At 56.8% G+C, this 14927-nt stretch overlaps 5 protein-coding genes across 5 annotated transcripts; 2 read left to right on the top strand and 3 right to left on the bottom strand.

Annotated features, from left to right (window-relative positions):
- Positions 1-2434: 2434 nt before the first annotated feature.
- On the top strand, positions 2435-4341 carry EsH8_VI_000266 (PRA1 family protein-domain-containing protein; the record flags this gene model as incomplete). The annotated part of the gene is made up of 2 exons (XM_083271519.1): positions 2435-2959; positions 3052-4341. The coding sequence occupies 2 exons, from the start codon at positions 2435-2437 to the stop codon at positions 4339-4341; spliced, it is 1815 nt and encodes a 604-aa protein (XP_083126693.1).
- A 401-nt stretch (positions 4342-4742) lies between these two features.
- Positions 4743-5688, bottom strand: EsH8_VI_000265 (uncharacterized protein; the record flags this gene model as incomplete). The annotated part of the gene is made up of 2 exons (XM_083271518.1): positions 4743-5179; positions 5415-5688. 2 exons carry the CDS (start codon positions 5686-5688, stop codon positions 4743-4745), a joined length of 711 nt encoding a protein of 236 aa, XP_083126692.1.
- Positions 5689-7603: 1915 nt separating this feature from the next.
- EsH8_VI_000264 (uncharacterized protein) lies at positions 7604-10358 on the bottom strand (the record flags this gene model as incomplete). Its single annotated transcript, XM_083271517.1, has 5 exons — positions 7604-8562; positions 8649-8784; positions 8839-9568; positions 9629-10135; positions 10186-10358. 5 exons carry the CDS (start codon positions 10356-10358, stop codon positions 7604-7606), a joined length of 2505 nt encoding a protein of 834 aa, XP_083126691.1.
- A 1172-nt stretch (positions 10359-11530) lies between these two features.
- On the top strand, positions 11531-12467 carry EsH8_VI_000263 (5'/3'-nucleotidase SurE; the record flags this gene model as incomplete). Its single annotated transcript, XM_083271516.1, has 2 exons — positions 11531-11542; positions 11628-12467. The coding sequence occupies 2 exons, from the start codon at positions 11531-11533 to the stop codon at positions 12465-12467; spliced, it is 852 nt and encodes a 283-aa protein (XP_083126690.1).
- Positions 12468-12613: 146 nt separating this feature from the next.
- EsH8_VI_000262 (uncharacterized protein) lies at positions 12614-13668 on the bottom strand (the record flags this gene model as incomplete). Its single annotated transcript, XM_083271515.1, has 3 exons — positions 12614-12842; positions 12924-13117; positions 13207-13668. The coding sequence occupies 3 exons, from the start codon at positions 13666-13668 to the stop codon at positions 12614-12616; spliced, it is 885 nt and encodes a 294-aa protein (XP_083126689.1).
- Positions 13669-14927: the final 1259 nt, after the last annotated feature.

Genomic DNA, 14927 nt, shown 5'->3' with positions numbered 1-14927 from the left:
CAGAATCTGACGGAGGGCGGAAGAGACGGTAAGAGGAGATGAGAAGGCAAGAAGGCAAGCAAGCAAGCGAGCGAGCAGAGACGACGACGACGACGAAAGACAGACAACGACGGTACTTCGGGAAATGGAATATTGGTGGCTTACCGCGCTTGTATTCGCCATGGCTGATTGGTACGCACTCTCGGGGGGCAGATTTCATATTTCTCTCGATTCGGAACTCCCAAAGGAATACGTACCCCGAATATCCGTATCCATCTCCTCAATTGCCCAATTGCTCAGTAACTCGGGAACCACAATGAAGCAGATAGGATGGATGGGTTGTCTAGATGGGATAGGTGGTAGGAGGAGGACACCACTTTACGCGTGCCGAGACACCAAATGCGTTTGAGCGTTGGTCGTAGCCTGCCCAAGGTGCTTTAAGCGAGCCAAACGTTACCCACACAAGCTGTGTCGTTTGACATCACCCCAACTGGCGACACACATATCGCATGCAAATCCCCCGATATTGGGTTGGTTCGCAGGAGGTCAAGGTCGGTGGATGGGCGCCCATGTGAGGTTTGGTGACCTGCATTGGTTGGGTATGCGCAAAAACTAAATGAATAAAAAACCGAACCGAGGCCGCAGAGGACGGTTGGGCTGAAATTGCCAGTCTTTGGTCTTTGGCTCGGAAGTCATTCCTTCTATTCCATTCTACGCCATTGGCCTCACGTTGCGATTAGCGGACGACGGCTGCATCCTCCTTGGCTTGGTGTCACTCGGGCATCTGGGGCAGTCCCTGGGGCGCCGCTTGGGGACGCCATCATTAGGTACCGCTAGTCGGCCATTGGTTCCTGGCTGTCGCTTTTGCAAGAACGAAAGAAAAAAAGATGGCGACCTTCCCACCGCCTCCAGACCCCATCATTCTCGGGGAGGGGGGGTTCCATATGTGCTTCCTAGACATGCCTCACGGTGCTGTAGGAACACGACGCACATGCGGTGTGGAAACAGACACTCGACAGCCTTGAATTAACTGACTTGGCCGGCTCTTACTTGCCAGAGCCATGCATGAGTGGCCCAGCGAGCTGCTGTGCCGACCTATCCCATTGATGACTTTGTATCCTCCGAGCTGAGTCTCATCCTGCTTCCCCCGTCCGGATGCGTCCGGCGTAGAAGGAGAAAAAAACCAGGAAGTAGCAGTCGTAGTGTCATAACCAAGGTCCCTACTTTGGGGACGGTGTAGCAGCAGCCCCAAAACTCAGATACATCATACACCAAGAAGGAAAAAAAGTCTGCATTCGTGCAAGAGGGGCGGTCAGAGCCCTCCGCATCCTTCATTAACCTTGCTCATATCCCCTCCTTCGCCTTCCTTTGTGGCTCTCTTCCCATCGTTCTTGTCTACTCTTCTGACCGCCAGAGTCGCATGGGGGACAGTGGGAGATGCATCTCATCATCAGCCAGTGACTCGGTATCCAAGGGAGGAGAATACGTCGAGGGCCATCGAGAGGCGAGCCCCCACAGCTCGCCTCAGCACAAACCGAGCGACCGGAACAGAGTGAGAGTGAGGGTGAGAGTCTCATCGTAGCCTCCGCCCCAGTGAAGAACCAGGCGGGCCTACGTTGAGGCAAGGAAGGCAGAGTGGTGAAGTGCCATCGACGTCCTCCCCTTCCGTCTTGTCATCCCATCTCCGTCAACCCTCTCACACAACCTTCGCGGGCAGGTGCACTCTCTCCACCTTTCCCTTCCTTTCCGTCTTTCGTCTGGGCATTTGCCGTCTTCAGCCCGGCCCAGCGAAGCTCTACCCTCCAAGACAAGGGCAACCGGACAGGGGCCCCCCCTTTTCTCCCACGCTTGCACGCCAACCAGACGTGTGGGAGCCGTACCAATTTAGCACACATCATCGACACACCCCTGAACCGGATTGACGAGATTACGGATCCAGCAAGCGTACCGAGGATTTTTTTTTTATAAAAAAAAAAAGGTCGGGTATCCCATGCCGAGCAAGTCCACGACGCCGACTACGACAACGACGACGACTTCATCGACTTAGGTCAGCCACTGCCTAAACAGCATCACCAGCACATCCAAGCCGCTCGATTTCTCTTTCGCTCTTCCGAAGCACATAGCTCACCTTACCGACCCTGCCTCAAGGTAATCAATCGTCCGAGGTACGTATGTGTTACTTTCCGCGCGTCATAAAGGCTAATTCCACATGGAATGGAGCTGAAAAGACACATGGCCTGAACCATCCAAAATGTTTCAAACCCGTCATATTTCCCCCTTTTTTGTCGACCCTGCGCATCCGGCTAACTTGCACATGTTTTATTAGAACACGGTCTTTTCTTTGCACCATCAAAAGACAATTACTTCCCCTCGACAATCGTCATTTTCTCTCGACGTACCCCTTTCGCCACCCCGACGCCCAGCTACCGCCCCTACAACCTCCAATACCGACACAATGGCTCGCATCCAGATCCCCATCGAGGCCTTGACCTCGCGCCTCAACCTCTCTGACCGCTTTAACAGCATGCGCTCCGGCGGTTTGAGTGGCAGATTCGCCAACCTGCGCCCTGTCTCCGAGTTCTTCGACTTGAAGCGCGTCTCCAAGCCCGCCAACTTCGGCGAGGTCCAGTCGCGATGGAACTACAACCTCTCCTACTTCTCCAGCAACTACAGCGCCGTCTTCGTCATGCTCAGCATCTATGCCTTGTTGAGCAACTGGGTGCTGCTGTTCGACATCTTCTTCGTCGTTGCAGGCATGTTCCTCATCGGCAAGCTTGACGGTCGCGACCTCGAGATCGGCTCCTTCCGTGCCACCACTTCGCAGCTCTGGACCGGTCTTCTCGTCATCTCTGTGCCTCTGGGTCTGTACGCTTCGCCCTTCGCGACGCTGCTCTGGCTCGTTGGTGCTTCTGGCGTGGTCATCCTTGGCCACGCTGCTTTTATGGACAAGCCAATCGATGAGGCTTTTTCCGGGGAGGCGGTCTAGATGGTCGGCCGCGAGCTCCCAAATTTGCGCCCCAGTGGGGAAGACCATCAAGGCGCGGGCGGAGGAAACAGGGAGCTGCGCACCAGGGATATTGGGAGGATGGGGAGAGAGTTGTCGAGGAGCTAGAAACGGAGGTGGATGGTTCAGATACACAAGGCGTTGGTTTGGTTTCGAGAGGGAAGCGCTTCTCCAGCGACCCGCTCCGCTTTACGGGTACAGACTTGAGTGACAGGCCCGGCACACTACGGAGGGCACACGGCTATCAGCATTCGGAAGACGAGGACGACGACGACGACGACACCGACGAGTCTTCGGACTCCTCCTCAGACGAAGATGATGACGAAGACGAAGACGAAGAGGAAATCGATTGGGATCAGCTTTCGCCGAGAGAACGGGACGATGCATTGGTACAAAGAGCCCTCGCTCGCGTTCGGCGTGCGCAAGAAAGAGGCAAGCTGGAGGTGAATCTCAGTAAGGAGGAAATGGCGGCGCTCGAGCGGCGGAGGAAACGTCTAGACAAAGAAGCGCGCAAGCAAGAGCGCAAGCAGCGCCGGGAAAGGGAGCAGCGTTTCGCCATTCCTCTGTCCCAGTTTGAGCCGACGTCTCGCAGAAGATCACCAACGATCACTGCTGAGGATGATCTGCCGCGTCATCCGTCTCCAGGCACATTTGCAGAGACTCAAAAGCAAGACGCAATGCCGCCCATGGGCTACTTCCCACCCCCCAACTCCTCCCGCACGCGACCGCGCTCGGCAACGTCTACTTCTCAGCGACCTACGTCCCGAGTCTTGGGTGAGAGAGGCACTTCTCCGTTCAATTATGCCTACGTCAATGCCGCTGCCTCCCAACGCCAGCCTTCGGATTCTGTCAACACACGGCCCGTGTCAACGTCAACGCGAGGGCCTCCGCCGAACCTGTCACCTGCTTCCTCCACGTCGTCCATGCCGAGATCTCGGTCGGGTGTCGATCCGTTTCAGTTCCAGACGGAAGGCCCTGGTGCGACTTCAAGCACTGGCGCCTCTCCACGAAACGTCTCGGGCTCTACCGATGGGCGGCGGACGTCTGCTGCACATCCGGCAGGACGAGGTGGTCGATCTCTCCGCGGGGCCCCACCCAAGGAAGACAGCAGCGAGGACAGCAGCGAGGAAAGCAGCGAGGAGGAAAGCACCAGCGACGACACCGGAAGTGGTGCACAAATCGCTCAGCCGGCGCCGCCGCCGCCACCGCCCGCTAGACGTGGCAGAAAGGAGGCCATTGCTGCCGAGGAGGTTGCGTCCCGCGAGCCGGCACGTGAGGCATCGCGAGGCAAGAAGTCTGCCAATCCATCACCCTCCAAGAGAAAGCCAGTGGGTGGGAGCAGGAGAAAGAAGAAGTAATCGTCGTATGTCAATTGGTTCTCGAGTCTGCCAACGTGTCCTGTTTGCATTATAGAGCATTGTTTATTAATCAATTCCTTGCCCCAATCTGCTACTCCCTTTCGTCGTGTCCGCCTTAATTTTGATGGTTCGGACAGTGTGCTCTGTGGTCATGAATCGTCTCTTGATATATAACATGTCTAGCCCAAAAGGTGTGCCGTGCCATGCGATTCCAGCTGTGGCTCCCCCGCAGGGTCGATCCCGGAAATGCACGGGACGAGCCAGAATATGTAAAGTAAAACATTTGCCCATCCGTCCCTCCCCCCCAAAAAACGCCCCAAAAACACACAAAACCTAAACAGACGTCCCGTCCCAATGCATTGGGGGTTCATGAATGACGACGCACGTAACCCGGCCCGGGTTCAGATGAACATCTTGGCAACGCCGCTCATGAGCCCGTCGGTCCAGCCGCCGCCGCCCTCGCGCTCCATGCTCCTCTTCTCCCACGAGTACCCGCCGTCGTAGCCCCGCTCGACGTGGACGCTGCCGGCGCGGCCGCCGCCCAGGCCGCCGCTGGCCATGCGGACGGCCTCGCCGACGAGGCCCATGGAGTCGCCCGAGGCGGCCTTTGCGCCGATGCCAATCATGCGCTCGATGCCGGGGGGCAGGCGGAGGCCGAAGCGCGCGAGGAGGGCCGTCAGGAAGCCGCCGGTGATGAGGGGCATGATGACGAGGGCCACGACCTTGTAGGGGTGCTTCTTGGCGTAGTAGACGAGGTCGCGCCAGAGGCGCTTCACCTGCTTGAGCGTCTTTTGGACGAAGCCGCCGCGCGGGGAGCGTTTGTAATACGAGGGGCGGCCTGCTTGTTCGCGCGCGGCGTGTCAGTCGGTTTCGGTTCTTTCCCTGGGTTTAGTGGGGGGGAGGGGGGTTGCTCAATTGGGTTCGTATGGACACAGAGAAGCCACATTGTCGGACGAGACAGAGTGGTGGTGGTGGTGGTGGTGACGGTAAGGAGAAACAGGACAGGCAAGGAGAGGGGGAGAGAGAGAGCGCAAAGATGGGGGAAGGCGGAGAAAGAGAGAAAAGCCACATACCTCCAAAGCCAAAGAACGAGGACCGCGAGGCATTGGGGATCCCGAAGAAGGACGACCGCGACGAGTTGTGCTTCTGGTGGTCGCCGCCGCCAAAGATGGAGGCGGCGATGCTCGGGGCGCTCTGGCGCTTGCGGGAGCGCGACGACGAGTTTGAGCGGGAGCGGTGCTTGCTGCTGCTGCCGTGCTTCTTGCTGCCGTGGTGGGACGAATGGCGGCGCGAGTGGGACGAGCGGGCCGAGATGACGCTGCCGGTGTCGAAGTCGAAGAAGCCCATTGTCGCTCAGGTAATTTTTTTTTAAATATTTTTGGCGGGTTTTATTCTATTTTATTGTGTTGTCTCTCCGCGATTTTTGTAGGACCTCGACTGGCGCCGGGGTGTAAGGGTGTGTATGTGCGCGCGCGCGTGTGTGCGGGAGAGAGATAGAGAAAGAGAGACAGCGGGGATGGACCAGGCTGTGGATATGTTTGTGCGAGGTTCTGGGAGGTCTACGACGTGGGAAGGGAGGAGGAGAGGAGGTAAGGTTGTGCGTTTGCAAGGCAAGGTGGTGAGACGGTAGAAAACCCACAGACGTAAACCCTTGTGCGAGGCTGGAGAATGCGACGCTGATGGGATTGATGCGCGATTCTGGCTGGGGGGGAGGAAAGAAAAGAGGCTAGCTACCTAGACTAGGGGGAGGAGGGGAAGGAGGGGAGGGGGGTGTGCGAGTTTGCAAGAACGTGGCGCACAAGTTGGAGCTCTTGCGCGAAAGCGTACGACATGGGGTTTAATTGAAAAAAATGGCTATAATGGAGTAAAAAATCCCCCCCCGTCCGTCCCTCCTTCGAAGCGAACGAAGATCGCGAACTGGTGGGAAACTAATCCGCGGGAAGCAACGGGGGCCACCCCTTGACACCGGCTCGGGCGTTGATCGTGGAATGCCCCAGGGTGTGGTTTTTTCTCTCTTTCGTTAAATGATGCGCGGGCGGGCGATGCAAGCAATGCGGTGCTATGCGAGCGATTATGCGTTTGCAGGTTTTTTTTCCCTCTTCGTCTTCTCCCCCCTCTCTTTCCTTTCGCCCCCTGTTGGTTCAGTGTGTTCATGCTCACGCCGCCCTCGTGCGCGTTCAGGGTTCCGAGTGGACGGGGAGAGGCGGCGGAATGTGGGAATGTCCATCTGTCCATCAGCCAGGCAAGAAAACGTGGTTTCTACGGACGGGAAAACAGGGAAGGCAAAGACCAATCAATCAGCCCGGCCAATTGGGCTCTTGTCCTTGCTTCCCTTTCTTTTCTCACCGCTCCATTTTTTTATATTCTGTCTATTTTCGCGACCTCAATTGATTTATCTGGTGCTAATCCAAGGTACGTACATTGATACTCGGATATATAAAAAGAGATGGCTGGGGGGGAGAGGTCAGGGACACAGGCTGACCGCTGACAAAGTCTGGTCTGTCTAGGCACGCTTTCCCAGGGGTCCCCTCCCACTCCTCTCTGCCAATCTATGCGCACCACCAAAGGCAAAGGAAGCTAAGAGCTTGGAGCTTGGAGCTTGGGCTGGGGGGTGCAGGCGCTAGGCGGGTTCGGGGTTGGTGGTGTGGATGATCAGTTGCGGTCTGGTGGGGATTCAGCCGTTCCTAGAGGGAGTGTGTAAGAGGGGTGAGAGCTTGAGCGGCCATGGTTTGACTTCTCGAGAAATCATATTCGCTATTAATACTCTCTAGGAAAGGGTTCTAGAATCAAGGGGTCTTCGCGGCCGTTATATGGATCGAGATCGACGGCAGTTGATTACGTGCCCAATGGGCATGATTTCAGGAAAGAAAACAACCCTGAATGTTCAGGGTTTGGATAGCACGGGTCCGGCCTCTGACTACGTCTTGGTGTCAGGCTTTAGTTCGTATCCTTATCACGACTTCATACGCGGGGTATTAAGAACGATGACAGTGTGTAAATGCGTCTCACATATGTATAAGTGTATAACAATCAGAGGCGGCGGCAGAGGCCCGCCTCCGGCATTCAGGTCCTCTTTGGTATATCCTACAAGAAGCAAAACAATGCCGCCCAAACCGCCCTTTGGCAACGAGTGTGCTGTGTCCCACTCCAAAAACTCAGTGAAATCCGAAAAAGAAAAAAGAAAAAGAAAAAACCTTGCCTCGAAAATGACCTCGTCGAGTAGATGCGAAAGGAAACCTCTTCTAGTCAAAAAGTCTAGATACTAAGACGACAAACCCATCGAGGCGAGTCGGGCCAAGACTCCCGCTTGAACGATGAGTTCTTGTCCGCGACTCATCCACAACTCAAACTCCTCCACGCTCTCAGCGCCTGGAAAGTCATCCCAAACGTCAACCTGCGTGTCCGGATACGTCGATAAGATGCCCCTCAGCGCCTCAAAGTTCGTCCATACTGCGAGCCGCCTCCGAACGCAGCAGTAGTAAAAGTACAAAACGCGGCACAATGACTGCACCCGAAGCTCAAATTGGAGTTGGTCAGCGTGCTCGTCGCCATCGTCCATGGCAGGGTCCCCGGGGACCATCGCCCACCAGGATAGCCGCCAACGCAGCGTGAGGAGGATGCGGCCCAACATCTGCAGAAACGGTAAGACATCGTTGTCGTTCATCGACCCCGACTCATGCAACATGCGTTGCAAATGCCCGTAGGCCTTGACCTCCAGCTTGCGGCAGATAATCCGCGAGAGCTGGGCCGCCAACAGAAGGCTGTCCGTTTCGGCCGGTTCCTCGACGTTGATTAGCTGTTCCATCGGTGCCCCCTCTGCGGTGTAGTGGCGCTTCCAAACATAGGAAAAGCTGGCACGGCTAGGCATGTTGTTGACAGTACAGAGAAGAGCGAGCAAATCGCCCCGTGCCGTCGTCACTTGCGTCATGCACCGTTCCCAATCATCGTTCCTTGCATCTGTCCGCAAGACCTCCTTGTCGATGAAGGCCCGCCAACTGTGTTTTGTGCCGTCCATCTGTTGTTTGAGGTTCATGAGATAGCCATGGCATGCATCAAGGTCAAGTAAGTAGACCGGCTGGCCGTCTTGGTGAACTCGGATGTTGAACTGGTCTCGTATGCGATCCAACCTGGTCATCATATTTTCAATGCAGATTTCCTTGGGAAGCGTCTTGCGGATGCGGGTGGTACCGTCGAGCGTCGAGTGGTTGATAAACCGCTGGGCTGGTTCTGGGTCAGTACAGAGAACAAACAAACCGAGCCACTCTTTTGCAGACGCAAATATGACACAGAATTAGTCAAAGACTTACATATGTAGTTGCATGTGCCCGAGAGAATGATGTCTTCAAAGTGAGCCCTTACACAAGGCCCCGGCCATCTTAGAGAGCCGCCGTGTCTGTCGCACCCAATACAAGAACCGTCAATAGAGTCATCGCTTCTCTTGCACTAATAACAAGTTAGCAAGCGTATACCTATGCATTACCGAAGAGAGATATCTACCTTTTGCTTAGAGAGCTTGCACCGAATGCAAACCATCTTCTTGTTGCGAGTCTCCTTGGCTTGACCCCGTGAAACGGGGTCCATAGGGCCCTGTCGCCGCCCGCGTGCAGGTCCCGTCTGGTTGGGTCGTCTCACGGGGCTGTGGCTGTCTGAAGATCTACCCGTAGCACTCAATCTCCTTGGCGAAGATAGTATAGACATGGGTGCCGTTGCTCCCGAGCTTATCAGAGGCTCAGACGGACGCAGCCGCTGGAACACGAGGGGGCTGTTTGATGAAGACGGGATACGGGGGCTTCTATGCTGTGAAAGGGTTCCGCGTGGCGTAAAAGAGCCGAAACCGCTCAGCCGGGCCGGATCTGACGTCCGACGTCGTCTGCGATTTGGAACCAAGAGACGGTTCGGCGCGGTCATTGTGGCCGTCGGCAGCATCGGCATACTCGGGACACTGTGCGGTCCTGTTGACTGGGAGGGTGGATAGTTCGAGAGATAGTCGTCAGGGTGCGTCTCGAAAGGCGTGAATACTCCTGGGGACGTGTACTCGTCCAAGTCACCTCTTGGCACGTCTGTAATCTCGGGGGGATCGATGACGAAAGATGGTCCTAGTTGACTCTGGGTATACGGAGTAAAATCATCCGACGTTTGCGAGTCGTTCCACATGGAACCGTTGAGGACCTCAGTCGCGTGGTCCGCGATCTGCGGCGTCCATTGCTCGAACAGCTCTGGCGTAGGACTGGTGCCGACGTGGCATTGGCTTTGGTTCTGCAATCCCATAGAGAGAGCACTCACGTACTGTCCTGAGGCCCTCCTGGGCGTGCTAGCAGTAGTGAACCCCATGTTTGAGACATCATCGTCGACGTTGATGACGGAAGGTTGTGGCGTACTGGGCGAAATTCCCGGTGCGATTCCCAGCAAGCCGCTGTTTGTTTCCATCTTGAAGAAAGGACACCTGGGGGCAACAGGGCTGTTGTCGACGGAGGCGGTCGTAGGTAGGAGGACGTCGGAGAAACTCGTGGCCGCCGGGCTGTGGAGGCTATCGAAACCATCATCATGAAGGCCAGCACCGTACAAGTCGCCGGAAATGCTGAAGACCATGGATCCTTCCTCGTCCATGCCGGTCGAGCTTGCTTGGCTATTCGTCCGTGCTAGGTCGCATGTCGCCGGCTTTGCCGCATCGAAGTCGATATCGTTGTTGATGGCGAGGTCGAAAGGAAGATCCTTGTCTTCGGCGGGCGCCCAGGACGACTGGCCAAAACCAACATTGTACGGATCAAGTTGAGGCAGTTCCGCGTTGAATTCCCTGGCCTAGTCAGCTTCTTGTTCACGCCGATTTCGTGGTGTGAGACTTGCCTGATCAAGGACTGGTTATTTCTCGGGGCGTCGGTCCTAAGCAAATCGGCAGGCCCAACGGGCTGGGCGGACGCATTGCTTCCCTTCCATTGCCGCGCGTAGTAGGGGTCTTGTTGGGCGGATTGCCCGGCCCACGAGAACGAGTTGGTGGTGTTGTTATTCCAGTTTGCCATGCCAAAAGTGTGCCACAATAGCTGGGCTGTGTTTATAGAGTTGCCCTTGGAGGTGGAGAGACGGCGTGCCTGGGCGGGCAGGGAGAATAGGAATCGACAGGCATCTTATGGCATTATGTGTGCCGGACGGCTGGCTGCCTTACTGCACCATTTGATTGATTGGGGTGTTGCTGGCAATGGCATGTGTTCCAAAGCACGATGGTGCGGAGCGCTTGGTGCTGCCCAACTTGCTGCGCGGTGCTTTCCGCTAGGGGGGTTTCTTGGTGTGTTGAGGGGACCAACCAGCAGCCCAGAGTCGAATATTTCGGTGTGTCGCAGCAGGGAGTCGGCGCCGGGGAGAAGCTCCGACATAGGGCGGCCAGTGAGCGTGGCTTAAAAGCATATCGGCAGTCCAACGTCTGCTGCGAGGTCCTGCGAGGTTCTTCCTCAGCCCACAATGCATGTCTTCGGCAGGTTCCTCTTCACTGCACACCATCAGCATCAGCCAGCCCAAGACGGGGCGAACGGCGAGCCAAACCCACCGTCTTGTGTCATGGGCAAACTGCAAGGCGCACCACCAACTGGGACGCCTCGTCCGTAGTTTCCCACGTCTTGTGTGGTCCGCGATCGGGACTGAGGCATTATTCGACCTCAACGCAATAGTGCGTGTCCTTGTTATCGTGTTCTTTGGAGCCTCAACCTGGCTCGTGGGTCCGTTCCATTCGATGCGCGCCGTGGTCGGCGGGTCGAGAAGGAGGAGGGGAGAGGCCAAGGGAGAGGCAATTGGAGCAGAATGATTCGCACTTTTGGCGGACAAAGTCAATACCGCACCACACGGCGATAGGCCCAGGCTGGAGAGTCATTTCTTCATAAGCAGCAGCAGCCTTCCATTCCTCTTCGAGTGACCGACTGGCGTCATACTTCGCCCAGCTACTGTATGTCCCGGAAAACATTCGCCTACACCACCACCCTTTCGTCCGCGGAACCCCATCTACCATGCCAGCCTGATTTCTGGCCCTCACTTGTCCGCCCTTTTCATCCCTCTGTTCCCTGCCCATTCAACTCCTTGCTGCGGTTAAGTCTTCCGGGATCGGTCTTCCGACAAACCTGGCTGCACTGGGCCGTCGATATTTTGCTGCCTAACCTGCGACAAGCACCGTTTCCCACCACCAGGACCCCGGCGACCTGCGAAAATGCGGCTCTTGGTAAATACCTTTGCCTCTCGCTGCGCTCCCTGACAACGCCCATCGTGGAGCAGAACGACGACACGCTGATGCACCTTCCCCATAGGTAGTCAACGATGACGGACCCCCGTCGTCTGTCTCGCCCTACTTCGCTCCCTTCATCCGCGCCCTGAACGAGGCTGGCCATACAACCGTCGTTGTGATCCCTGACCGTCCGTTGTCTTGGATTGGCAAGGCCCATGCAGTCGGCAAGACACTGACCGCTGCGAGCAGGTGCCCCGCGTCTTGGGCCGACAAAACCTGCAATGTCCCTGCCTGTGACGAGACCGAGGACCGCACCCATCGCTGGCTTGTCGTGGACGGCCTCCCTGCAAGCTGCACTCAGATAGGCCTGTTCCACACCGGCTTCAAGCCCGACGACTTTGACCTGGTCGTCTCGGGCCCCAACCACGGCCGCAACGCCAGCACCGTTTACGCTCTGAGTAGCGGCACCGTTGGCGGTGCCATGGAGGCTGCGCAATGCGGTAGGAAGGCTGTGGCCCTCAGCTTCGGCAGCAAAGAAGCACAGCCCGACCAAGTCATCCGCGCCGCCTGTGACCGGGCCGTTGCACTGATTGGGGATCTCGCGCGGGATTGGCACCCCGACGTCGAGGTGTACAGCGTCAACATCCCCATGGTCACCGACATCGCGCACCGGCCGGTGAGGTTGACCACAACGGCACACGGCCGGTGGGCCACAGGAGGGCTGTTCGCCCCCCTGCCCGCCGATCCTGAGAAGCAGGCGCTCTCACATACCTACCAGTTCCGGTGGGCGCCCCAGCTGGCTGACATCAAGCGGCAAGCTGAGGAGAGTCCCGAGGGGGAGGATCTGTGGGCGTCGCTCAATGGCGTCATCAGTATTGCGCCTTTGAGGGCGAGCTTCACTGCCGTCGACGTCCAGAGATGAAGTCCCTTCCGAGGCACACATGCACCTGCTGCTCTACAATAAGCCAAGACGAGATGTTATCATAGGTTCGTGTATGCGGGTTTGCGGTATAGACTAAAGGTATAGACATAGACGCAAGATATCATAGACGAGCCACGGCGACGGGCTCATGTAGACACGCAACCGTTGACACTATCTTCAATAAAGATGCCTCCGTATATCTGGCCCTCGTTCAGGTTACTTGACTGATACCCCGAGTTCACAACGTCGCTAGTCCCCGTCGGCTTCTTCAGGATGCCAATCTGATACTGCCCGTTGCCGGCAAGGTTGGCCGAGATGGCGTTGCCCTGCTTCGCGAGCGGCGCGTCGCCGGCAGAATACCAGACTTGGATGGTGCTGAATGGTGTCAGTACCAGGTTTTTCTTTTCTTCTTAAATTGGGTTTTGTGCAACTAGGGAACTGCAAAGGGATGCTCACTTTTTGGAAAAGTCCAATGTTAGGCCAAAGTTCTGCCACGAACCATCGGTCGCCATGGGCGTCGACCAGACCTGCTTGTTGTTCCTGTCCAACAGCTTGAAGTTGTTCCTGGGCAGGCCTGTCTGGCCGATGATGGTGCCGACTTGGAAGTTGAACTGGTTCGCGTCGTATGCCGCTGTCTCGTGCCAGACGTTCTGTCACCGACACAGTCAACACTCCCGGCTCATCACTGCCAGCGCACCCAGGGCCATTTCCGAACCCGCCACCGACTGGGGATACGTACGAGATACTCATGCGTCAAGTTCAGCGGCCTCGCCGCGTCCTGCCTCACGCTGAAGTGCAGCGTCTTGACGCCCGTGTTCGCGGGGCTGCCGTTGTTCGCGTCCTTGCTGAACTGCAGCCCGGCCCTGCGGAACCCGCGCTGGTTCATGAAGATGCTCCTGTCGGAGATGGTCACCTCGAGCGGCCGTTTCTTGTCGGCGGCATCGAAGCGCGACGGCGGCGCGATTGCGGGCAGGAGGGCGATGTCGGACCACTTGAGCCCCTCGCCCTTGACGTAGTCTGGGTTGTAGGGGTTCCAGCCGCCGCCGTTGGCGGTGTCGAAGTCGGCGGGCGACGCGGCGGCGGGGACGCGGCCGTCGAAGACCAGGGGGCATTTTATCGCGGCTGCTCTGCAGTCTAGCTTCGTTGCCGCCGCGAGGACGGCCGGGGCAGCGAACAGGATGAGGAGGGCTTGGTGCAACATGTTGGCGACGGGGTTGGGGGGTTGCTGGACGACCAAGGAGCGGCTCTCATGCCGGAAGAGAACGAAGGGAGAATGGGCATTGTATATCTATCTGCTTTATTGACTGCCGCTTCACAGTCTAATAGTTGATTGTTTCCCTTAAGGTTTGGGTGCGTCCCAATACAACAACGGCGGTCTCGCTCCGAAATGACGGGGTTATAGAGTAGTTGATCCTAGCGAGGGGCCGATTCCCCAAAGTTTCCGGTCGTACGCTTGACTCCCCCGCCAATGTGGTAAGTCTAATTCCGGAGTAGCATTGGCATAAATTGCGCTCGGGTTAAAGGGCTGTCGAGAGGATAAGTGTACGTGTTCGCGTCCCTTGTTGCCCGGGTAAACTTGGTTGTGTTTTTCCAAGTGCCCGGTACCACAATAACGACCGTTTTCGTTGACCGCAGCTTGGTTGTCGAGAGAGACAGCCTGGCACCCAGATTTCAGATAATTTACAACCGCTAAAGGTTTGCAGAGGTAATATTGCTACCGGGCTAGTTACGTCGTTGATGCTATTCGCAACAAAGCTAACTCAGCTATCGTCGCCCGGCCAGGGCTTGCACTGGGCTTATGGGCTATTACATGTAAGACTCGCATGTGTCCCAGTCTTGGCAGGAACGGCGGCTGGTCACCACTGCCGAAAGGTTCGCATGCGAGAGCCAGGGACACATCATTTTGGCATAGTCATCTTACGCCACATCCATTTTCGATCTCTGCAGGGTCCGGTTCAACGGCCAGTGATTGACTCCAACGAATCAGGGGAAGGAGAAGAAAACAAGAAACAAAAAGTCCTCATTCAACCGTGGTCGGGTGAGGCTAGATGGTGACTATCGGGTGACTCATCAAGTAAATGGCTCGGGCAGGAAATTGCAGGTGGTGCACCGCCAAGCGCCGGGTCTGCCCCAGCCCACTCGGGTCCGTCGCGTGTCTTGTCGGTGCAGATACGAAATACGGTCCGGCGACTCCGCCTAGGCCAAGCGGGGTGCTGCGCCAATGACGCGCCTCAGAGCGTCCCGTATGGGGCCGCTTTCAGTGGGCTCAGTCTCCGTCTATGCCCGGCTTACAGAAGGAGGATGCTGCGAGTTGGCCTCGTTTTCTCGACGATGAGAGAAGTGGCTTGCTCCAGGAGCTCTGGGTTGGTTCGTACGGGAGCGCTGGCGAGAGCTGTATAAAGCCGGCTCGACTTCCTCGTCATGGCGTCCTGCGAAGCTGTTGCACTTATCAACAAACCT

Source organism: Colletotrichum jinshuiense, chromosome 6, assembly GCF_051148585.1.
Source record: "Colletotrichum jinshuiense chromosome 6, complete sequence".
NCBI lineage: Eukaryota > Fungi > Ascomycota > Sordariomycetes > Glomerellales > Glomerellaceae > Colletotrichum > Colletotrichum jinshuiense.
Note: the sequence above shows the minus strand (reverse complement) of the source record. Positions and strands in the feature narration are given on the sequence as shown.